The sequence below is a fragment of the Ictalurus furcatus genome, chromosome 2 (assembly GCF_023375685.1).
Source record: "Ictalurus furcatus strain D&B chromosome 2, Billie_1.0, whole genome shotgun sequence".
In the NCBI taxonomy this organism is placed as follows: Eukaryota; Metazoa; Chordata; class Actinopteri; order Siluriformes; family Ictaluridae; genus Ictalurus; species Ictalurus furcatus.
This window is the reverse complement of record NC_071256.1, coordinates 2,736,513-2,763,100: the sequence shown is the minus strand read 5'-3', so window position 1 is coordinate 2,763,100 and position 26,588 is coordinate 2,736,513. Positions and strand designations below refer to the sequence as shown.

The 26,588-nt window shown below is 41.1% G+C and overlaps 1 protein-coding gene across 2 annotated transcripts in view; it reads right to left on the bottom strand.

Moving 5' to 3' along the window:
• The window catches only part of cdk19 (cyclin-dependent kinase 19), a 47,568-nt gene extending 21,119 nt beyond the window's left edge, over nucleotides 1-26,449 (bottom strand). For both annotated transcript variants that reach the window (XM_053642674.1, XM_053642684.1), the window contains exons 1-4: nucleotides 25,637-26,449; nucleotides 19,403-19,478; nucleotides 1,205-1,315; nucleotides 588-728 (exon numbers count right to left, since the gene is read on the bottom strand). In XM_053642674.1, the coding sequence (XP_053498649.1) occupies nucleotides 588-728; nucleotides 1,205-1,315; nucleotides 19,403-19,478; nucleotides 25,637-25,764 (456 nt within the window). In that variant the 5' untranslated portion in view covers nucleotides 25,765-26,449. The remainder of the gene's footprint in view (nucleotides 1-587; nucleotides 729-1,204; nucleotides 1,316-19,402; nucleotides 19,479-25,636) is intronic.
• Nucleotides 26,450-26,588: the final 139 nt, after the last annotated feature.

Here is a 26,588-nt window from a genome sequence, read left to right as displayed (position 1 = left end):
TTTATTCGTTTAGCGAACGCTTTTATCCAAAGCGACTTACACATGAGAAAATACGAGCAAAGCGATATATCAAGCAGAGAAGAACACAAGTAGTTCTACCGTACACGATCTTTAATTGAGTTCCAGACGAAGCAAAGTGCAGAGTCGAGGCGTGAGTCGAGGGGTTTTTAGGGGTTAGTTACGTGTTCACGGAAGAAAGCATTCTACTTGGAAACGTCTCTCAAAGAGAAACACTGGTAGGGTTCTATAGGGTTCAATAGGGTTCTATAGGGTTCTGTAGGGTTCTACAGGGTTCTATAGGGTTCTGTAGGGTTCTATAGGGTTCTGTACGGTTCTACAGGGTTCTATAGGGTTCTGTAGGGTTCTGTAGGGTTCTACAGGGTTCTATAGGGTTCTGTAGGGTTCTATAGGGTTCTGTAGGGTTCTGTAGAGGACGTTTCAGTTCTGTTGTTTTTTTTTTAAATTGTATTTAATTTTAGGACAAAAATATTGTTTAATTCTGGGTTTTAAAAAAACCACATGACATTTAGCCATGGTGCGTGTGTGTGTGCGTGTGTGCGTGTGCGTGTGTGTGTGTGTGTACTGACCAGGTCTCGGTGTAGGACCCAGTTGGCGTGGAGGTAGTGGATGCCGTCCAGGATCTGGTACAGCAGAGACTTCACCATTCCTCTCGGCAGCTGCATCGGCTTCTTATTGGCCTTCGACGCCCGGTGGAACTTTATGATGTGCTGTGAGTGTGAGTGTGTGTGTGTGTGAGAGAGAAAGAGAGAGATATATCTATATATACACTACAATAGTCAAAATGTAGACATTAAACAGTAATAAGTAGCTTTTACTATATATATATATATTTTTTTTAATGAATGTTTTTGCTTTAATACGAAACTGTTTCCCCAATTACGTCGTTTTCATTTATAACTCAGCAGACCCAGTGAGGATCTCAGCCTGTTTGGGAACCTCCTGAATAAAGCTCTGTCATGAGTTTGAGGGGAAAAGATGCAGAAAGAGAGTGTAACTCTTCATCAGTCAAAAGAAAAACTACTTAAATACTTTTCCTAGTCGCTGTGTAATTATCTTCATTACTGATTTAAAACTGTGAAAACCTACTGTGAGCAGGGGTGTACAAACTTTTGACTGTTCGTGTATGTGTTCAGGGGTGTGTGTGTGTGTGTGTGTGTGTGTGTGTGTGTGTGTGTGTACGTACCCACAGATCGTGCTCTGCGTAGTCGAAAAGGAGCCACACTTTCCGATCGCTGTGTGACAAAAACACTTTCTGTAGTGCGATGACATTCGGGTGCTTCAGCTCCCTCAGCAACTGTAACACACACACACACACACACACACACACATAATATGAGCAATTATTTATTCATTTTATCTCATTTGCATGAACTATTTTTTTTTCCTGAGCTACAATTCCCAGTTTCACCCTTTTTATATATATATATATATATATATATATATATTTATATATATTCTTATATCTTATCTTATTTATTTATTTATTTATTAATAATTATTGTTATTATTATCTAAGAATTAGGTCTTCTGTGATATTTTGTGTATGCACCAAGTGTTTTTTTGGACTTTAAAATAACATATCGAGTGGCCACGCCCCCTTTTTTTTTTTTTTTGGTCACAGCCTGGACACTTCCAACTGTTGTGGGCGGGACACGTCGGATTCTGGCGAGCATTCGATTGGACGGGAGAATCTGATGGAACTTTGAAGTGCAGGACGACGTCATCAGCGCCGCTGATGCGTATCGGTGGTAGAGAGAGAGAGCGAGAGAGCGCGAGACCGTAAATTTCGAACGCGTATATATATCATCAAAATGCCAATCTTGTCATTGTTTTGAAGCGCGCTAGCTCATAGAGAACCTTAAGGCTGACCAATTCATCCTAAAAGCCACAAATCAAAAACCATTCTGATCTCATGGGGACTTTAAAAACAAGGTGGGTTAAAAAAATGAATAAATAAATAAATAAAGTGTTTTTTCGATGGAGATTTGTCCACTGTGGTCACGTGTCATTACGTCCTGCTGTGACAATAATGACGGACAGCATGTCTGCAACAACGTGTCAGGCTGGGGGGGGGGGAGTGTTTATTTAATACAAAACTTAAGACGTTAAATCTGTTATTTATCGACGGCGATGTTAAACCCTGACACGTTTAGATCAGACGAAACGAACCAGAAGCCGTATAGAGCAGGTTCTCTTTGTTATGTCTAGCGCTAGGAGGCCGTTTCCTACTTATAATATTTTGCAATTCATCTCCTCGCAACGGCCTGTGTAGGTAATGTTATACTGCACACACACACACACACACACACACACACACACACACAAACACACCTATCTGATCGCGCTGCATTATTCAGCATGTCCGGGGATTGCAGCACAAACACCGACCTCAGGTCGCCTAGTACACTCGACCGTCGACGTCGTAATGAACACGGCTTTCGTGACATACTTCGCTCTTCTATTTCTATTCACAATATTGACATATCCGCATTTTCCCTTCGTCCATATCCATCAACTTTCTATTTAAATACAATGGGTAAAAAGGCCTAAAAGTGATACAGTAGTGAATAAGCAGCCATGTTGGAATTCAGCCACGCAGAAGAAGCACTATTGGTTCTCATTTAAAAAAAAAAAAAAAAAAAAAGTCTGGTATCTGGTTGAGACTAAAGAAGGGCCGGGATCTCGTGGGACGGAACGATAAAGTTTCGCAGGACGAATGAGAGATGTGAACAGAGCGAAGTATTTATAGCATTCATTCACTCATCCTTAGTAACTGCCTGGTCAGGTTCGCGGTGCTTTAGACCTCTATACAGATATCGTATACTGCAAAGTTTCTGATGCGATTATGATCTTGCCGTCGTTGTTTAATCATGGCTTAAGAATGCACACACACACACACACACACACACACACACACACACACACAGCAGTTGGTTTGGTTAATATCTAGCTGCGAGGTTCTTTAATGCTAGCCCTTGACTTGCAGAGAGCGATAACAGTAAACATGGAAAATAAGATGGCTGCTATCCCAGAGGTAATTTCTCATGCGAAGGGTATGACTCAGCTCAGAATTTGCACACACACACACACACACACACACACACAGGAAGAGAGAGAGAGAGAGAGAGAGAGAGAGAGAGAGTGCGTCAGAGCGCTTCAAACAGTCTCATCCATAAACATTAAGTGCCAGGCTCTTCTTGGTTCTAACAGCCACAGGAACAACAACAACAACAACAACAACAACAACAACAAACCCAAATGTTTCCTTTTTACTTCTTTAATGTGGTAAAGCACTGGATTCAGTGTTCTGGGTGATTAATTACATTCAAAGGGATTATAGTATTAAAGCATGGTATGATTTGTATAAGCAGGGGCAGACTCGAGCTTTCGTACTTCTTGGAAATGTTCTAGATGAACTCGAATGAATGTACGCTGCATTTTTACATTATAACTGATGCTCAAAAGTCCAGGGGATATGAGAGAGGCTGGAGGACAAAGTTATTAGCTATTAGACGATATTTACATTACAATCGAAAAGGAAGGTGTTACAGTGGTAAAAGGCTTGTGGTTACTGCGCTGTTATAACAGGTGAGATTCGGGGTTATTGAGCTGATATAACAGGTGAGATTCGGGGTTATTGAGCTGATATAACAGGTGAGATTCGGGGTTATTGAGCTGATATAACAGGTCAGATTCGGGGTTATTGAGCTGATATAACAGGTGAGATTCGGGGTTATTGAGCTGATATAACAGGTGAGATTCGGGGTTATTGAGCTGATATAACAGGTGAGATTCGGGGTTATTGAGCTGATATAACAGGTGAGATTCGGGGTTATTGAGCTGATATAACAGGTCAGATTCGGGGTTATTGAGCTGATATAACAGGTCAGATTCGGGGTTATTGAGCTGATATAACAGGTGAGATTCGGGGTTATTGAGCTGTTATAACAGGTCAGATTCGGGGTTATTGAGCTGATATAACAGGTCAGATTCGGGGTTATTGAGCTGATATAACAGGTCAGATTCGGGGTTATTGAGCTGATATAACAGGTGAGATTCGGGGTTATTGAGCTGATATAACAGGTCAGATTCGGGGTTATTGAGCTGATATAACAGGTCAGATTCGGGGTTATTGAGCTGATATAACAGGTCAGATTCGGGGTTATTGAGCTGATATAACAGGTCAGATTCGGGGGTTATTGAGCTGATATAACAGGTCAGATTCGGGGTTATTGAGCTGTTATAACAGGTCAGATTCGGGGTTATTGAGCTGATATAACAGGTGAGATTCGGGGTTATTGAGCTGATATAACAGGTCAGATTCGGGGTTATTGAGCTGATATAACAGGTGAGATTCGGGGTTATTGAGCTGATATAACAGGTCAGATTCGGGGTTATTGAGCTGATATAACAGGTGAGATTCGGGGTTATTGAGTTGATATAACAGGTCAGATTCGGGGTTATTGAGCTGATATAACAGGTGAGATTCGGGGTTATTGAGCTGTTATAACAGGTCAGATTCGGGGTTATTGAGCTGATATAACAGGTGAGATTCGGGGTTATTGAGCTGATATAACAGGTCACATTCGGGGTTATTGAGCTGATATAACAGGTGAGATTCGGGGTTATTGAGCTGATATAACAGGTCAGATTCGGGGTTATTGAGCTGATATAACAGGTGAGATTCGGGGTTATTGAGCTGTTATAACAGGTGAGATTCGGGGTTATTGAGCTGATATAACAGGTGAGATTCGGGGTTATTGAGCTGATATAACAGGTCAGATTCGGGGTTATTGAGCTGATATAACAGGTGAGATTCGGGGTTATTGAGCTGATATAACAGGTGAGATTCGGGGTTATTGAGCTGATATAACAGGTCAGATTCGGGGTTATTGAGCTGATATAACAGGTCAGATTCGGGGTTATTGAGCTGTTATAACAGGTCAGATTCGGGGTTATTGAGCTGATATAACAGGTCAGATTCGGGGTTATTGAGCTGATATAACAGGTGAGATTCGGGGTTATTGAGCTGATATAACAGGTGAGATTCGGGGTTATTGAGCTGTTATAACAGGTCAGATTCGGGGTTATTGAGCTGATATAACAGGTGAGATTCGGGGTTATTGAGCTGTTATAACAGGTCAGATTCGGGGTTATTGAGCTGATATAACAGGTCAGATTCGGGGTTATTGAGCTGATATAACAGGTCAGATTCGGGGTTATTGAGCTGTTATAACAGGTGAGATTCGGGGTTATTGAGCTGTTATAACAGGTGAGATTCGGGGTTATTGAGCTGATATAACAGGTGAGATTCGGGGTTATTGAGCTGATATAACAGGTGAGATTCGGGGTTATTGAGCTGATATAACAGGTCAGATTCGGGGTTATTGAGCTGTTATAACAGGTCAGATTCGGGGTTATTGAGCTGATATAACAGGTGAGATTCGGGGTTATTGAGCTGATATAACAGGTCAGATTCGGGGTTATTGAGCTGATATAACAGGTGAGATTCGGGGTTATTGAGCTGATATAACAGGTGAGATTCGGGGTTATTGAGCTGATATAACAGGTCAGATTCGGGGTTATTGAGCTGATATAACAGGTCAGATTCGGGGTTATTGAGCTGATATAACAGGTGAGATTCGGGGTTATTGAGCTGTTATAACAGGTCAGATTCGGGGTTATTGAGCTGATATAACAGGTCAGATTCGGGGTTATTGAGCTGATATAACAGGTCAGATTCGGGGTTATTGAGCTGATATAACAGGTCAGATTCGGGGTTATTGAGCTGTTATAACAGGTCAGATTCGGGGTTATTGAGCTGATATAACAGGTGAGATTCGGGGTTATTGAGCTGATATAACAGGTCAGATTCGGGGTTATTGAGCTGATATAACAGGTGAGATTCGGGGTTATTGAGCTGATATAACAGGTCAGATTCGGGGTTATTGAGCTGATATAACAGGTGAGATTCGGGGTTATTGAGTTGATATAACAGGTCAGATTCGGGGTTATTGAGCTGATATAACAGGTGAGATTCGGGGTTATTGAGCTGTTATAACAGGTCAGATTCGGGGTTATTGAGCTGATATAACAGGTGAGATTCGGGGTTATTGAGCTGATATAACAGGTCACATTCGGGGTTATTGAGCTGATATAACAGGTGAGATTCGGGGTTATTGAGCTGATATAACAGGTCAGATTCGGGGTTATTGAGCTGATATAACAGGTGAGATTCGGGGTTATTGAGCTGATATAACAGGTGAGATTCGGGGTTATTGAGCTGATATAACAGGTCAGATTCGGGGTTATTGAGCTGATATAACAGGTGAGATTCGGGGTTATTGAGCTGTTATAACAGGTCAGATTCGGGGTTATTGAGCTGATATAACAGGTCAGATTCGGGGTTATTGAGCTGATATAACAGGTGAGATTCGGGGTTATTGAGCTGTTATAACAGGTGAGATTCGGGGTTATTGAGCTGTTATAACAGGTCAGATTCGGGGTTATTGAGCTGATATAACAGGTGAGATTCGGGGTTATTGAGCTGATATAACAGGTGAGATTCGGGGTTATTGAGCTGATATAACAGGTCAGATTCGGGGTTATTGAGCTGTTATAACAGGTCAGATTCGGGGTTATTGAGCTGATATAACAGGTGAGATTCGGGGTTATTGAGCTGATATAACAGGTCAGATTCGGGGTTATTGAGCTGATATAACAGGTGAGATTCGGGGTTATTGAGCTGATATAACAGGTGAGATTCGGGGTTATTGAGCTGATATAACAGGTCAGATTCGGGGTTATTGAGCTGATATAACAGGTGAGATTCGGGGTTATTGAGCTGTTATAACAGGTCAGATTCGGGGTTATTGAGCTGTTATAACAGGTGAGATTCGGGGTTATTGAGCTGATATAACAGGTGAGATTCGGGGTTATTGAGCTGATATAACAGGTCAGATTCGGGGTTATTGAGCTGATATAACAGGTCAGATTCGGGGTTATTGAGCTGTTATAACAGGACAGATTCGGGGTTATTGAGCTGATATAACAGGTCAGATTCGGGGTTATTGAGCTGATATAACAGGTCAGATTCGGGGTTATTGAGCTGTTATAACAGGTCAGATTCGGGGTTATTGAGCTGTTATAACAGGACAGATTCGGGGTTATTGAGCTGATATAACAGGTCAGATTCGGGGTTATTGAGCTGTTATAACAGGACAGATTCGGGGTTATTGAGCTGTTATAACAGGTCAGATTCGGGGTTATTGAGCTGATATAACAGGTCAGATTCGGGGTTATTGAGCTGATATAACAGGTCAGATTCGGGGTTATTGAGCTGTTATAACAGGTCAGATTCGGGGTTATTGAGCTGATATAACAGGTCAGATTCGGGGTTATTGAGCTGATATAACAGGTGAGATTCGGGGTTATTGAGCTGATATAACAGGTCAGATTCGGGGTTATTGAGCTGTTATAACAGGTCAGATTCGGGGTTATTGAGCTGATATAACAGGTCAGATTCGGGGTTATTGAGCTGTTATAACAGGTCAGATTCGGGGTTATTGAGCTGATATAACAGGTCAGATTCGGGGTTATTGAGCTGTTATAACAGGTCAGATTCGGGGTTATTGAGCTGATATAACAGGTCAGATTCGGGGTTATTGAGCTGTTATAACAGGTCAGATTCGGGGTTATTGAGCTGATATAACAGGTCAGATTCGGGGTTATTGAGCTGTTATAACAGGTCAGATTCGGGGTTATTGAGCTGATATAACAGGTCAGATTCGGGGTTATTGAGCTGTTATAACAGGTCAGATTCGGGGTTATTGAGCTGTTATAACAGGTGAGATTCGGGGTTATTGAGCTGTTATAACAGGTCAGATTCGGGGTTATTGAGCTGATATAACAGGTCAGATTCGGGGTTATTGAGCTGTTATAACAGGTGAGATTCGGGGTTATTGAGCTGTTATAACAGGTCAGATTCGGGGTTATTGAGCTGATATAACAGGTCAGATTCGGGGTTATTGAGCTGTTATAACAGGTGAGATTCGGGGTTATTGAGCTGTTATAACAGGTGAGATTCGGGGTTATTGAGCTGATATAACAGGTGAGATTCGGGGTTATTGAGCTGATATAACAGGTCAGATTCGGGGTTATTGAGCTGTTATAACAGGTCAGATTCGGGGTTATTGAGCTGTTATAACAGGTCAGATTCGGGGTTATTGAGCTGATATAACAGGTCAGATTCGGGGTTATTGAGCTGATATAACAGGTCAGATTCGGGGTTATTGAGCTGTTATAACAGGTCAGATTCGGGGTTATTGAGCTGATATAACAGGTCAGATTCGGGGTTATTGAGCTGTTATAACAGGTCAGATTCGGGGTTATTGAGCTGATATAACAGGTCAGATTCGGGGTTATTGAGCTGTTATAACAGGTCAGATTCGGGGTTTTCTGGATGTGGATGTTCTCCTGATTACTGCTACTAGCTCAAAACAAAACAGTAGCCTTTACTAGATCCTACACCCTGTACTATATACACCCCAGAGTGTACCCACAGCTGAATACATTTGTATGTATTAATTAGTACGTTTCTTTAATGTTGTATTACAGTGGTACCACGATACCCATTTGTGCTGCTAGTTTTTGTTGCTTTGAAGACATTTCATCAGCCTGGGTTAACAGTGGGGGGAAAAGAAACGTAGGAGGAAACAAAAACACTGACATGGAATTTGCCATCTTATCTCTCAGTCGAATGCAATCTCAAGTTCCTCATGTGTCTGATGTTTAAGCATGAAGCTGACAATTAGGTCTATTTGTGTATTCGTAGAACAATAAGGGCAGACCAAATGGGAGCTCGTTGTACAGTACGATTGAGATGAATAATTCACACACACACACACACACACACACACACACAATGCAAACAATAAGGACCTTCCTGACTGACATTTTGAACAATTTAAGCATTGTGTAACTTTTTTATTGAGGAGGGGAAAAAAAATCTCGACAAGCAAGAATGAAGAATGAGACTGGAACACGGCGGACAAAACTGGACTGAACCAGACGTCTCCATGGTCGAAAAAGCATTGTCGATCTCTCTCTCTCTCTCTCTCTCTCACACACACACACACACACACACATGTGTGTGCATTAAGCCAAAGATTATGGGTCTACATGCTGTAATACAGAAGCTTCAATCATGCACACACACATTCGACTCTCGCTATGGAAACACGGGGTTTCAGGTCTCCGCTTTACAAACACAACCAAACGGCGTGGGTTAGAGATAAAACCTCATCAAACTTTCACACGTCTACACACACACACACACACACACACACACACACACACACTCATATACAACACACAAAAACACTCTGCTCTCTTTATGTGACACTCAGCATGATTAAACCCTCTGACCCTTTCTAACACACACACACACACACACACACACACACACACACACACACATCCTATTAGCATTGATGTGAAGCAGACTGTTGAGGAGGTGAGATTATCTGCTGTACTGTAAAGAAGAGAAGAAACTTTCACATTTATACAGCTTATCTTAAAGGGAAGGTGTAGCAAATTTATAAATAAATAAATAAATAAATATACAGAATTCTCCACTTATTGGAAATGTGTTCAATGAGTCAAGACTTTTCACTTCTTTCTGTTTGTGGTGGATCTACGAGGCTAAGCGCAGCTTCTGAGAGAAAATCTTCTTGATCCGTTTTTTTCTCCACACCGTTGGTCACCTGACTGCTTCACGGACTCGAAGAGAAACTCCGAATCCTGATACGAGACGACCGACGCACACGGTCGATTACGCACCGCGTGTAGACGTGAGGATTAAACGAATCCTGAAAGACTTAAAGAATAAAGGTGACACCAAGGTTTAAAACCAGGTACAGTTACGTTCCGGAAGAATTAGACCACACGTGGCACAAAAACTATAACCCGACCCAACACGGCAACGGAACCGGGAAGGAAAAAAACTACAACAATAGCGTGACAAGCGACGGAGGTCATAATGAGAACTTCCGCTGTAAATAATTATTCAAGGTATCAAAGAAATTATATATTAATATACATATATATACACAACACACGGTCGTCATGATGGCAAGACTGCATTAATGGGACGGTACTGGTCATTCCTACCGGAAAACTGAATTAAAAGAGGAGAGAGAAGAAGTGAAGAAAAGTAAAGGACAGACGACAAGCAAACCAAACAATAAAACACAACCCACACGGAAATAAGACTTTTTAAGAGCAGAAAGGGTGAAATAGAGAAAGAAAGAAAGAAAGAAAGACATTTAAGCTCAATGTACATCACGATTTGCATAAATGAATGGAAAACAGAGGAAGAAAAAGAAAAAAGGATGAAAGAGAGAAAGACAAAACTCACATATCACTGGCGTATTAGGGTTACGTCATTACTGTTATTAGGGTCACGTCATTACTGTTATTAGGGTCACGTCATTGGAGTTATTAGGGTTACATCATTACTGTTATTAGGGTTACGTCATTAATGTTATTAGGGTTACGTCATTACTGCTATTAGGTTTACATTATTACTGTTATTAGGGTTACGTCATTGGCGTCATTAGGTTTACGTCATTACTGTTATTAGGGTTACGTCATTACTGTTATTAGGGTTACGTCATTGGCGTTATTAGGTTTACGTCATTAATGTTATTAGGGTTACATCATTAATGTCATTAGGTTTACGTCATTACTGTTATTAGGGTTACGTCATTAATGTTATTAGGTTTACGTCATTAATGTTATTAGGGTTACATCATTACTGTTATTAGGTTTACGTCATTGGCGTTATTAGGTTTACGTTATTACTGTTATTAGGGTTACGTCATTGGCGTTATTAGGTTTACGTCATTAATGTTATTAGGGTTACATCATCAATGTCATTAGGTTTACGTCATTACTGTTATTAGGGTTACGTCATTAATGTTATTAGGGTTACATCATTACTGTTATTAAGGTTACGTCATTAATGTCATTAGGTTTAAGTCATTACTGTTATTAGGGTTACGTCATTACTGTTATTAGGGTCACATCATTACTGTTATTAGGGTTACGTCATTAATGTCATTAGGTTTAAGTCATTACTGTTATTAGGGTTACGTCATTACTGTTATTAGGGTTACGTCATTACTGTTATTAGGGTTACATCATTACTGTTATTAAGGTTACATCATTAATGTCATTAGGTTTAAGTCATTACTGTTATTAGGGTTACGTCATTACTGTTATTAGGGTCACATCATTACTGTTATTAGGGTTACGTCATTACTGTTATTAGGGTTACGTCATTAATGTCATTAGGTTTAAGTCATTACTGTTATTAGGGTTACGTCATTACTGTTATTAGGGTTACGTCACTGGCGTTATTAGGTTTACGTCATTACTGTTATTAGGGTTACATCATTACTGTTATTAGGGTTACGTCATTAATGTTATTAGGGTTACGTCATTACTGTTATTAGGGTCACATCATTACTGTTATTAGGGTCACGTCATTACTGTTATTAGGGTTACATCATTAGTGTTATTAGGGTTACGTCATTAATGTTATTAGGGTTACGTCATTACTGTTATTAGGGTCACATCATTACTGTTATTAGGGTTATGTCATTACTGTTATTAGGGTCACGTCGTTACTGTTATTAGGGTTACATCATTACTGTTATTAGGTTTACGTCATTAATGTTATTAGGGTTACATCATTGGCGGTATTAGGGTTCCATTAGCGTAAACATTAGTACGTTTTGGAGTTTAAACAGAGGCGTGTGTTTACTCCTGATTTCATTATATATAGCAGAATGAAGTGACCTCAGTGACCTTGATAAAGGCACATAGCGAGCATGAAAGCACATAGCGAGTTTAGCTACTGAGCTCATCTTACACACACTGAGAGAATGACCTCCATACACTCTCGCTCACTGGTTCAGTCCAGTTTCATCCACTGCAGGCCTGCTCCGAAATGTTTGTGTGTATGAGTATGTGCGTGTGTGTGTGTGTGTGACCGAGGGTGTACGTGCTGTGTGCCAGCTTCGCCAATGAACACTCACACAATGCCGATGGATTCTTTCTGGAGCACGTGCATCCTGTTTCTCCAAACCGTACACAACTTGGCATAACGTGCACACACACACACACACACACACACACACACACACACACACAGTATTGTTCTCAGACATTTTCCTCTCTTTTACCATTCTACAAGCTTCTTTTGGGTATAAAGTAAACAATAATACAAAAAACAAAATATCTTTTTTCCTCTCTTTAATAAGAATCAACACAAAGTACTCACAGTAGTAGAAACTGTTGCACTGTATGATTTCCTCATCTCGGAGTTGAACACTAGTTACACAAGGCGAGTGTGTGAGCAGGTCAGTACGGTGAGTGTACAGTAACTAAAGAGAATTAGAGATCAGGAGGATTCTGGCAGCGAACTGGAGGAGTTTTGACAGATTTAACTAGACACTGATGCAGCGAGTGTCAGGGTCGAAGGTCAAGCCTTAACCAGCTGCCCCTAATGCACATTACACACGAGGCCATGTGCAGCCTGTCTGAACGTGAGATGAAAGAAAGAAAAGAAGGAACGACACAAATGACAGACGAAAGAAAGACAAAAAAAAGACATTAGAAAGAACGGCACACAAACAGAAAGGGGCAGATGAAAGGAAGAAAGAGAGAGAGAGAGAGAGAGAGAGAGAGAGAGAGAGAATGCTTGATTATTCAGTAATAAGGCCATCAGTAATTATCTGATTGCTGAAGGTCACAGCTGATTTGTATAAGTGTAAGCTGTAGGACTTTTGTTTGAAACTAGACCCCATCGTCTTTCAATTCAATTCGATACAGTTGTATTTGTATAGCGCTTTTAATAATGGACGTTGTCTCAGAGCAGCTTTACAGAAACATATAAACACAGGATAGAGATTTTAAGCGTGTGAGTTTATCCCTATTGAGCGAGCTGGTGGTGACGGTGGTGAGGAAAAACTCCCTGAGATGATAAGAGGAAGAAACCTTGAGAGGAACCAGACTCAGAAGGGAACCCGTCCTCATCTGGGTCACAACAGATAGTGAGAAAGTAAAAGAAAGTTCATTATGGTTTTAATATGAAGTCTGTTCTGTTGAACTAGTCCACTGACATACGTGCTAATATACGCTACTGTTGGGGAGAAAATGCGTTCTTTAAATGTTCTTTAAATGTTCGGTCTACAAGAAGAAGCCTTTATTTGTCACGTGAACAATACAGCACGGTGAGATTCCTCTTTCGCATATCCCAGCGTGTTAGAAAGTAGAGCCGGAGCAGAGAGGGTTAAGGGCTTTGCTCAAGGGCGCGGCAGTGGTAGTTTGGTGGACTTAAATCCCCAAAATACCGATCAGTAACCCAAACCCTTAACCACTGAGCCACCACTACAACTACAAACAATCTCTAAAAGGTCCAGAAGTCTCGCTGTGACGGCACTAAATGCCTCGGGAAATTTTCATAATCAGTTTGACGATACAAAACTTACATAATGATTAATGCGTCATTTTTTCCGGTATAGCCCTAAGGATGTATGAACCAACAACTAGTTATGCAAATATATACATATATATATATATATATATATATATATATATATATATATATATATATATATATATATTAACCCTGAAGGGGGTTTCTAGTTAAAAGGCTGAAATCACATTGAGGAACTGTTTGGTTTTGAACCAGACAAATATGCTAAAGCTGCACCACATGGCAACACACACACACACACACACACACGTGCAGCAGGTTGAACAGAAGTAAAAGGGCTTATTGTTCTAGTCAATCGCTGGTCTTTACTTCATAGCCTTTCCTCTTTTTTTTTTTCCATCTGCGGCTGTTAACTGACAAAGTAAAAAAAAAAACCGCCAAAAACTCACCTTTACCTCACGTCAGTAGCGTTTATTTTTATTAAACGCTTAATAACTACACTCAGGAGCAACACGTCCTAGTCTCCACTTTCTAAGTCATGACATCTTGTAAAAATTCTTCGCTAATGAAACGCACAGTACGTGTATTTATGTGTCTTCAGCTACTTCACTCTAATTACACCTCATAAAGCTGCAGTAACACGCCGTAGTGAAGTCCTCGAAGCCTTATAAACATGATGTAACGCCGGAGTCACTATTCATCATCAGCGCCTTGCAATTTAGCTAAAAGTCAGAGAGGGTGTTACGTCAGTGTTATAGACTGAAGAGGGAGAAAGAATAGGTGTTTAAATACGTGCGTGTTTGTTATCAACTCGCACGTTAGAAAAATGCTGTTTATAGCCATTTAGGATTTAATCGTTGTTTTATCAATTCTGAATGTCACTACTGAATATAATACTGAATAAATAGTCTTTCATGTTGTAGAACTACAGTAAAAGCATTGGATATAAAGAGAGATATATCTCACGTAGAATTATTCAGTGTTCAAAACACTGGTAAACAAATTAAATATATGGTATTTTGAGTGCTGTAGTAGTAGATCTGAACACTTCTGGCTTTACAAAGTTCAGGTAAACCACATGACAGACACATAGGTCACGCCTCCTTCACCGAGCCTGATAGACACATAGGTCACGCCTCCTTCACTGGGTCTGATAGACACATAGGCCACGCCTCCTTCACTGGGTCTGATAGACACATAGGTCACGCCTCCTTCACTGGGTCTGATAGACACATAGGCCACGCCTCCTTCACTGGGTCTGATAGACACATAGGCCACGCCTCCTTCACTGTGCCTGACAGACACATAGGTCATGCCTCCTTCACTGTGTCTGACAGACACATAGGTCACGCCTCCTTCACTGTGCCTGACAGACACATAGGTCACGCCTCCTTCACTGTGTCTGACAGACACATAGGCCACACCTCCTTCACTGTGCCTGACAGACACATAGGTCACGCCTCCTTCACTGTGCCTGACAGACACATAGGTCACGCCTCATTCACTGGGCCTGACAGACACATAGGCCACACCTCCTTCACTTTGTCTGACAGACACATAGATCACACCTCCTTCACTGTGTCTGACAGACACATAGGCCACACCTCCTTCACTGTGTCTGACAGACACATAGGCCACACCTCCTTCACTGTGTCTGACAGACACATAGGCCACACCTCCTTCACTGTGCCTGACAGACACATAGGTCACGCCTCCTTCACTGTGTCTGACAGACACATAGGTCACGCCTCCTTCACTGTGTCTGACAGACACATAGGTCACGCCTCCTTCACTGTGTCTGACAGACACATAGGTCACGCCTCCTTCACTGTGTCTGATAGACACATAGGTCACGCCTCCTTCACTGGGCCTGACAGACACATAGGTCACACCTCCTTCACTGTGTCTGACAGACACATAGGTCACGCCTCCTTCACTGTGCCTGACAGACACATAGGCCACACCTCGTTCACTGTGTCTGACAGACACATAGGCCACACCTCCTTCACTGGGCCTGACAGACACATAGGCCACACCTCGTTCACTGTGTCTGACAGACACATAGGCCACACCTCCTTCACTGGGCCTGACAGACACATAGGCCACACCTCCTTCACTGTGCCTGACAGACACATAGGTCACGCCTCATTCACTGTGTCTGACAGACACATAGGCCACGCCTCCTTCACTGTGTCTGATAGACACATAGGCCACGCCTCCTAGGCCTGTATCAATCCAGTCTTTAATTGCCTATGACATTTTATACACTGAGATCGGATCCTAATGGATCTGTTATTAGATTGTAATCGTTGATGAAACATCTCTAATAAATGTGTGTTTGTGTGTTTTATAGCAGTGTAACAGCTTCTTCCTCCATCTTAGACACACACACACACACACACACACACACACACACAGATAGCCGCAGGAGACATTACAGAGCCGACATGCAGAAAGAAGAGTGATTTGAATGAGCTGATTTTCATACGAGCGTGCATGCGTGCAGCCAAAAATCTTCACTCTAAACCATGACTTTTCTAGAAACTTCGCACTGCTCCCTCATGCACACAGTGACATTAGGTTATTGCTTCCTGGGATCTGAACACAAGTGATTCAAGTGATACGTAGGCTGCATCTAGGCTGGTGAGGGAACGGCTGCGTATAGTTGCTGCTGCAGTGGTGGTATAAGAGGAATAAAACACTTCAGGACGTGTTGTTGGAGGAAAGTCACATCACCCTGTCGTTGATTATTTCCCCACAACAGCACCGCAGTGTTTTATTCCTTACATATCAGTATCGCAAACAGATAACAGCTGGCCATTACCGCTCTCTGATGAACACACACTGCTCTAGCTGATTGTCTGCACAAGGATGTGTTTTGGCTCCATAAACTAAACGCCGTTCGTGTTTTGACGAGTCGAGCGAAGGTCATCCGTGTTTTGACGGTGGCCAGGAAACGGGAGCTGATGCGCTGCGGCCCAGGTGCGTTGCTCTCGTCACACAGCTCTAATTAGGTAGAACGAGGTGTTGCTGGCAATCCGAAGCAATCCATAAGGAACATCGAACCGCTTATAGTTAGCCCGAGGGCCTCCGGTGCACTGTTGCTAATGAGACCAGATTCAGCAGCAACAAGAACAATAACCATGTTTACACGCCTCTGCTAACTAGGTAACGATAGAGAGGAGGGTGTCATCAGAGCTGGGTTTAACAATCTCCTAGAGAGAGAAAGATAAGAGATAAGAGATAAGCTCCTATTGCTATTGTTGATTACTTCCTGAAATGAGGATTAATGAGGCTCTGTGGCTTTTCTACTTACAATAGCCATTTGTATTCAGCAAATGTTCATCACTCAGATGTGAAGACCAAATAAATATCTGATAAACGTACACCTGCTCAGTGATCGGAGAGAGTCAATGTGACGCGGAAAGATCAGTCTGCACTGTTCAGATATCAATACCAAGATAAACTGTCACAACACCCTATTCCAAGAATAGTGTGGGTATCATCAGTACTTCAGTAGCACATACCTTCTCTACCGTCCAATCCCGCCCACTCGCGCAGAAAGTTTGACCAATCCCGCCCACTCACGCAGAAAGTTTGACCAATCCCGCCCACTCACGCAGAAAGTTTGACCAATCCCGCCCACTCTAAAGTAAAGTTTGACCAATCCCGCCCACTCTAAAGTAAAGTTTGACCAATCCCGCCCACTCTAAAGTAAAGTTTGACCAATCCCACGCACTCTCACAGAAAGTTTGACCAATCCCACTCATGCCAACGTAAAGTTTGACCAATCGTGCCCACTCACACAGAAGGTTTGACCAATCCCACTCACTCTAAAGTAAAGTTTGACCAATCCCACTCACTCTAAAGTAAAGTTTGACCAATCCCACTCACACCAACATAAAGTTTGACCAATCGTGCCCACTCACAGAAGGTTTGACCAATCCCGCTCACTCTAAAGTAAAGTTTTGACCAATCCCGTTCACTCTAACACAAAGTTTGACCAATCCCACTCACGCAGAAAGTTTGACCAATTCCGCCCACTCGCGCAGAAAGTTTAACCAATCCCGCCCACGCTAAAGTAAAGTTTGACCAATCCCGCCCACTCTAAAGTAAAGTTTGACCAATCCCACTCACTCTAAAGTTTGACCAATCCCACTCACTCTAAAGTAAAGTTTGACCAATCCCGTTCACTCTAAAGTAAAGTTTGACCAATCCCACTCACGCCAATGTAAAGTTTGACCAATGGTGCCCACTCACACAGAAGGTTTGACCAATCTCGCTCACTCTAATGTAAAGTTTGACCAATCCCACCCACTCTCACAGAAAGGTTGACCAATCTTGTGAACTCCTGCAGTAATTATTGTTGTTTGTTTCTGCCCAAGATGTTTTCTAATGACCTTAGTTGGTTATATTTCCCCCAAAAAATTCAGGAAAAACACGTAAATGTGCACTGGATAGACTTTAGGCATTAGCTGTTACAAAGTAAGCCTTTGCACACAAAGCTCCGCCTCCCAGGATCTATGTTGGCTGGAGGAGTTCATCCCCATGAGTTTGGTAGCTAGCTAACTTTCCTGCATCTCTTTCTACATGGCCAGTTATGACAAAATTAGCAAAAACATGTGAAAAAAATAGTGACACTCCACAAAACCTTCTGATTTGTTGGTACAACTTCCAACGCCCCATACTGTGGAAAACTCTACCATATTTTACTAAACAGGCCCTGTTTTACATCCCAAACTTCCACAGCTCTCCCCACAACAGTATCTGAAAACGCTGCCTGTTTAGTGCTTGATTCCACCGTGTTTGCATTTCTGGGCAGTAAAAAACGAGAACGTGTCTGTAACATGACCGACAGGAAGAAGGAAAACACACAATTCAGCCTTCCTGAAATGCATATCTGTATCACTCGTGCCGATGACGTTGCGATATCATCAAGACACTGCGTGATCACTGAGACGCTCTGTTCTCTCTGCTTCGATAAGCGACTGCGTACAAACCTGGGACGGCTCCACAAACGAAATCATGGTCGTCTGGAAGGACTAAAGTCGTTAGATGAGTCAAGCGAAGGTCATTCGTGTTTTGACGGTGGCCAGGAAACGGGAGCTGGAGCAGAGAGGCCCAGGTGCTTCGTTCTCATCACACAGATCTAATTAGGAAGAACTAGGATGTTGATGAGCGTCTGAAGTAACCTATAAGGAACGTCGGCCGCTTATAGTTAGCCCGAGGGCCACTAATGCATCGTCGGTAAGTGGAAGAGACTCGACAGCGACGAGAGCAATAACCGTGTTTACACGTCTCTGCTAACCGGGTAACGATAGACAGACGGACGTCATCGGAGTCGGGTTTTGCTGCATGCTCCAGGCTTTATGAGGGACGCGGAGTCCTCGAATTGCCCTTTACTTTCTGAAACATTAGCACAGAACACCAAAGCAGCCCCGCCTACGAATAAATATATAAGATACGATCAAACGCTCGTCAGCGTACATTAAGGACGTTAGGCCGTCCGTGAACGTTAGCAGATGTGTCTTCAAATCAATATGAAAAAGCTGATTATTGCTTCATAATACAATATATAAGAGCCAATCTGATTAAAATATGCAAATGCAGACCATGCAATAGAGGGTTGCCAGGACGAGGAGGGGCGTTTACGCTTTTCCGATTTGCATATTCATGAAATCTGGGTTTTATTGATGAAGTATAAAAGTATAGGCACTTCTGATCCACAGCTTTAGAGTTTCGTCATCACCTTCACTCTAAAATAGTCCACTATTGCATTCGACCCCGTGTTTAAAACTATAATAAAAACTTTTTTCCTGGTTAGATAAGATTGCTTAAGATAGTAAGCTAGATAGTAAGCTGAGGTGCTCGACTCACCGCGATCTCTCGGCAAGCGGACATGGAGATACCGGTGCCTTCGATCTGTTTGAGAGCGTACTCCTTCTCGTCCTTCCTGCACACACACACACACACACAAAGTAAACACATCATCAGTAATGACCGAGACAACTTCAGAACACATAATGGATTAAAGAGCGCCTTCACTGTGATGACGTGTGTGGTGAAATACCGGTATACCGATTCTATTAAACTGGCAGCAATAATGATTGTTTTTAAAGGAGGCTAAGAACCATCCTCTTAACAAATATGTTTTTTCAAAATACAGAGCTGTGAAAAAGTATTTGCCCCCATCCTGATTTCTTCTGTTTGTGTGAATATCTCGTACTAAATAGTTTTAGAACTTCAAACGAAATACAGCGTAAAACAAAGGCTACCCTGATTAAACACACAATACAACTGTTAGTTATTTATTGATTTTATTGAAGCAAAAACACCTATCACCCATGTGAAAAACTAATTAAAACCTTAAAATCTGGTTGTTCCACCTTGAACAGCAATAACTGCAACCGAAGGCTTCCGATATCTGGAGCTCGGTCTTTCATTTACTCCTAGGACTAGGACTTACTCCTACGCTTTGGATCGTTGTCTCGATGCATAATCCAGTTGCACCGTGTTTCTCTCAATTATTACAAGTTCCCCAGGCCCTGAAGCAGTAAAGCATCCCCACACCATCACACTGCCTCCACCATGCTGGACCGTAGGTATGATGATCTTTTTGTGGAATTCGGTGTTTGGTTTACGCCAGATGTAATGCGACTCCTGTCTTCCAAACAGTTCCACTTTAGACTCATCATCCCACAGAACGTTCTCCCGAAAGGTTTGAGGATCATCAGGGTGTGTTTTGGCGAAAATTCAGACGAGTCTTAATGTTCTTCTGGGTCAGCAGTGGTTTTCACCTCGCCACTCTTCCATGGACAACATTTTCCCCAGTGTCTTTCTGATAGTGGAGCCATGAACAGTTTATGATTTACCTTTATTGATCCAAGAGACTCCTGTAGATCCTTTGATGTTGTCCTTGGGTCTTTTGTGACTTCCTGGATGAATCGCCACTGTGCTCTTGGAGGAATTTTGGAAGGTCGGCCACTTCAGGGAAGGTTCACTACTGTGCCGAGTTTTTCCGTTTGGAGATGACGGCTCTCGCTGTGGTTCTTTGGAGTCCCAGAACCTTTGAAATAGCTTTGTAACCCTTCCCAGATGTACTGATGTATTTCAATCACCTTCTTCCTCATCGTTTCTGGAATTTCTTTCAACTTTGCCATAGTGTGTTACTGCACAAGACCTTTTAACCGACTTCATGCTGTTGAGAAAGTTCCATTTAAGTGTAAATCCGAAGGAGTTGACGGAGCAGTGATACAATATGAACAACATAAAACTGTACGAGACTCGAAGCAGGAACCCTGCCTGAGTGAACATTGTAGTAGTTGAGTTATTTGCTTGGTGTGCCACACATTTTGAATGTACCTGCATTAACCAGGCTCCTTCATCTTACTGACTGATGGCGTTGAACCTCTGACTCGCTTTGTACCCCTGTAGGGGAACGATACTGAGAAACCCACAGGGTTTTGGCAGGCAGTCGTGCACCGGGCTTCACCTCCATTCGGCGTTAGATGTACACGGTTTTCCTTTTCCGCCGGGTGAATCTTATAAATCGGCCGTACGGAAAATAACTCAAGCGTAAGCGTGCGCTTTATTACGCCTACGTGCAAAATCGTACGTACGACTCGCTCATACTACTGTTCACTGCTCTTTACGATATTTTTTTAAAATCTAGAAACATTTAATTTCGTTATTTTTGACGGCATCTTTGCTCTACGGCATTTCTTTGCATGTGCGTAAAACTTCTGCACGGTACTCTATACGACACTTAGTAATTCATCCTTACAGACTCGGCTATTAGCATCCGCACAGCAGAGTCATTAGCCTAATCGATCGTTTTGTTAGCTAGTAAACATGCCGGTGTTCTCACCCAGTCCCATGTCTTTGTTTACGCAGAAACTCAACAGCTAATATTGTTTATCTATTTAATCGACTCAAGCTCCTGTAGCTTAGGAGACATTTTACTAGCTAAGAAAGGAAAATAATTTACATTTTGTTACCTAGCTAGCAAACAACATTAACTAGGCTCAATTTATTTATTTTTTTAAGTAAGAATTAAAAAACTTTGGGTCATGCTGGTATGGGAAATTAAACAACGTGGTTACTGTTACTACCTTGACGTTGATTATTTTGCTATAAAAGCACATCCTGGAGTGTTTCATTCCTCTTATAAAACAGCAATTTGCCAACAATTCTTGTTGAAATTTATTAGAACGACTTTTTTTTTTTCAGTTTATAGTTACATTTAATGTTGTGGAACAGGTTACTTCCTGTTCTCACGTACGTTATAGTAGCTATAATTCCATATTAGCGGCCTCCTTGACATTTAATAAAAACACGCGCACATCCGATTATCAGAAAGACAAGACAGCGAGGTTTTAAATGTGGCGAGTCGAGGCGAGAAAATAGGACACGCGCGTCTGACATACGGACGAGAAAACAACACAACGCAGATGGCGAACTAGCGTCTAGCATTCAAAGGAAGGTTTTTTATGTGTAGGCCAGTAATGTCAAACCTCAGACACCAGCACAGATGCATATCTCCATGCAAACAGCCTGTCTTATTAACTTACTGTATTGACACACACACACACACACACACAAAAAAAGCCTCAAGCTTATCTACGGGCGAGTACGTCTTACACACGAGCAGAACGGCGTGAATATACTGTTCGGGTTAGGCGTTACGTTAATATCGTTGAACTAAATTTCATTCGCGTGAACCATGGAATCTTCTCACAAGTCAAAATGAAGAAAAAGTTCATCTAAACTATGCCTTGGCGTCGTCAATAAACCAAAGCGTCTCGAAACGATTAGCATCGCCACGGTAACGCCGGTTTTAAATGAGACATTTGCAACGTTTTCCAAACACGGTAAGAAGAAACGTTGCGCCCGTTTTGATTGGACGGCGTGTTGTTAAAGTGTACTCGAGTTTCGGTTTTGTTTCGCTCGCCCGGGATCTGAACTCTCCGTAGCTATAGAGGACAATTTGCATGTGCATAAAAAAAAAAAAAAAACTCGTTTGCATGTTGTTTCCTACTTCTACTTTGCATTTGACATCATTCACGTAACTAGACCTCATGAATCTCCCTCAACACTCACTAACGTCATGCGCAACGATCTGACCGCACAGCTACGGTATATGAGTACTGGATATTTGGGATTGAGATATTCGAACCCTCCGTAAAGACGTGACTACTTTGAAATAACTGCCTGATAAAAGAGAAACGGTGAAAGGTCGACAATTTTTGACATCGTCGTGCTAAACATCTTACCTAGTAATCCAACATAATTTTAAAAAAAAGGAAATCCGTCGGAAAGCAGACTAGCTCTAACTTTAGCTTTTTACGGTGTGCAGTAGAGCTTACACTCCCCGTGTGATCCCGGAGAAAACAAGCCGTTCCCAAACACCCAACATCCTCGGCGAAAACTCTCACAAGGCCACGAAAGACGCCGCCACAGTGATTATTTAAACGCTCCGATGGTAGCGAGCAGACACGAACAGGAAAGATGCATGAGGTTAAAAAACGCTTATGGCATTTTCCCCGTCGTCCATCGCTACTTATTTGCTTCCAAACGCAACAAAACGCCCTTTTTCCTGTGCACCTGATGTTCCTGTATATTAACGTGCCTTAAAGCACCTAGCAAATCAACGTAGCAGCCGTTCATATAGACATATATATAAATACACTTGTAATAATTATACAATAATAGTAGTAGCAGCAGCAGTAATAACAATAATACAGTAGAGGTAGCAATGAGAGTAGAAGCAGTAGTACTAGTAGTAGCAGAAGTAATAATATTAACAGTAGCAGTGGTATTAGTGGTAGTAGCAGTAATAATAATGCATTAGTAGTAGTAGCAGCAGCAGTAGTAGTAATATTAACAGTAGTAGCAGTAATGATAATACAGTAGCAGTAAGTATTACTATTAACAGTAATATTGGTGGTTGCAGTAAATAATAATGCAGTAGAGGTAGTAATCAGAGTAGTACTCGTAGTAACATTAACAGTAACAGTGTTATTATTATTATTATTAGTAGTAGTAGTAGTAGTACTAGTAGTAGTAACATTAACAGTAACAGTGTTATTATTATTATTATTAGTAGTAGTAGTAGTAAGGAGAGTAGTAGTACTAGTAGTAGTAACATTAACAGTAACAGTGTTATTATTATTATTATTATTATTAGTAGTAGTACTAGTAGTAACATTAACAGTAACAGTGTTATTATTATTATTAGTAGTAGTAGTACTAGTAGTAACATTAACAGTAACAGTGTTATTATTATTATTAGTAGTAGTAGTAGTAGTAGTAGTAGTAACATTAACAGTAACAGTGTTATTATTATTATTATTAGAAGTAGTAGTAGTAGTAGTACTAGTAGTAACATTAACAGTAACAGTGTTATTATTATTATTATTATTAATAGTAGTAGTAGTAAGGAGAGTATTACTAGTAGTAACATTAACAGTAACAGTGTTATTATTATTATTAGTAGTAGTAGTAGTAATAGCAACAGTAGCAGTGTTATTATTATTATTATTAGTAGTAGTAGTAGTACTAGTAGTAGTAACATTAACAGTAACAGTGTTATTATTATTAGTAGTAGTAGTAGTAGTAGTAGTAAGGAGAGTAGTAGTACTAGTAGTAACATTAACAGTAACAGTGTTATTAGTAGTAGTAGTAGTAGTAGTAGTAAGGAGAGTAGTAGTACTAGTAGTAACATTAACAGTAACAGTGTTATTAGTAGTAGTAGTAGTAGTAGTAGTAAGGAGAGTAGTAGTACTAGTAGTAACATTAACAGTAACAGTGTTATTAGTAGTAGTAGTAGTAGTAGTAGTAAGGAGAGTAGTAGTACTAGTAGTAACATTAACAGTAACAGTGTTATTATTATTATTATTAGTAGTAGTAGTAGTACTAGTAGTAACATTAACAGTAACAGTGTTATTATTATTAGTAGTAGTAGTAGTAGTAGAAGTAGTAGTAGTAATAGTAGTAGTAGTAGTAACATTAACAGTAACAGTGTTATTATTATTATTAGTAGTAGTAGTAGTAGTAAGGAGAGTAGTAGTACTAGTAGTAACATTAACAGTAACAGTGTTATTATTATTAGTAGTAGTAGTAGTAGTAGTAAGGAGAGTAGTAGTACTAGTAGTAACATTAACAGTAACAGTGTTATTATTATTAGTAGTAGTAGTAGTAGTAGTAAGGAGAGTAGTAGTACTAGTAGTAACATTAACAGTAACAGTGTTATTATTAGTAGTAGTACTAGTAGTAGTAGTAGTAACAGTAGCAGTTTTAGTGGTGGTAGCAGTAATAATAATAATAATAATAATAATAATAATAATAATAGAGTAGTAATGGTGATAAGAGTGGGAGTATTAGTTTGGTATCTATGGTAACAGACACTGTAGTATCATATCTCCAGCTTTGCCTCAGAATCCGTGTATATGGTGTGGAAGCCTGATGTTTAAACCCCAGCAGTGACTCACGCTCCAGCGGATAACATCCGCGCGTTTACACTGTTCATTCTGTAATAATCCTTTATTAATCCTATAATCATCCTATCATCATCATCATCATCATCATCAACGGAAAAGTTCAGTTTAGTCTGAATGACTAAAAAAAAACACAACGGCTGTTTATGAAGCACGTGCGACGCTCAGAAAACGACTGACCAGGGGAATGTTTTGTCGTCGAAGTTTGTCTTTCTTTCGATTAAAAACAAACAAACAAACAAATAGAATAAATAAAAGAACAGAGATACTATTTAATATAACGTCGGAAGAGTGAAACAGTGGCGGTTGTTTGTGCTTCGTGTCACGCGCGCTACAATAAACATCAGCGCGCGAGCCGTCGGTTGTGTTTTGAAATGGGTGAGGAGGAGGAGGACCGTGTGTGTGTGTGTGTGTGTGTGTGTGTGTGTGTGTAAAAACAAAAACAGTGACAGCCTGAGCTCAGAAACACACATATACACAAACACACACATTCATATATGTATATATATACATACACACGCACACACAAATCCCCTGCACGTGCGGTAAACTGATTGAAACACGCGCATGTGTTGTTTTTTCTTCTTCTTCTTCTGTCCCGCTTTTTTTTTCTTACCCATCTTTGCGCTTGGCTTTATAAACATGCCCGTAGGTGCCGCGACCCACTTTGCAACCTTCATATTCGAACAGATCTTCCACTCTCTCCCGTTCGGCGGCCAGCTTCGTTTTGAAGTCGTAATCCATTTTTTTTGTTGTTTAACCCATAAATATTCCCTTAATTGACAATCCAATAAAATATTAATTATGCCACGCATTAATTAAATAATCGGATCGCTGTTGTTTTTTTTTCCCCCCACCATTTCCTTGTTTGGGATTTTTGGTCCGCTCCGCTCAACGTTCACTGGCTCGTTGACGTGTTTTCATCGGCGCGCAGAGCATTGTGGGTGACTGTAGTTTTCTGAGCGCGGGCAAAGCGTCCGCGTCGGCGATAGCGCAGGGCTTCAGAAACTACAAATCCGCACAGCGCGTCGCGGACCGCGCATTTGCGTAAACTTATATTCGCTCTAAAAAAAATAAATAAATAAATAGAAAATGCTGGTGTATATACACAATAGTAATATATAATGTTCGTTTGTAGAATTAGGAAGAAATGTTGAATTTAAATTTTTAAAAATCCCGTTGTGTGGAGAAATTGTTATTGTTTATTTATTTATTTTATTGCAATTTCCATCACCTGTAAAAAAAAAAAACACAAAAAAAAAAAAAAACAATTATACTCTTTATTTAATGAAAACGATGTTCTTTATATATCAATAATATCACCGCTGGATAGTTTGAACAAAACGCTCAGCCTCGATACGGATTACGCAACCGTTGTTGTTGTTTTTTTTTCTTCTTCAACGATTGACAGCAGAGAAAGCCAATCCTAAGTTAAAGACAGACGGGCTCTCGATGATGATTGGCTCACGTCCCTGGAACGCGAGTTGCCTAGTTCAGCATCCAATAGGAAGGAGAAAAGGGCGGGCGCTCCGTTGTGATTGGCCGAAGCGAAGGCTGGCGAGCGCGTG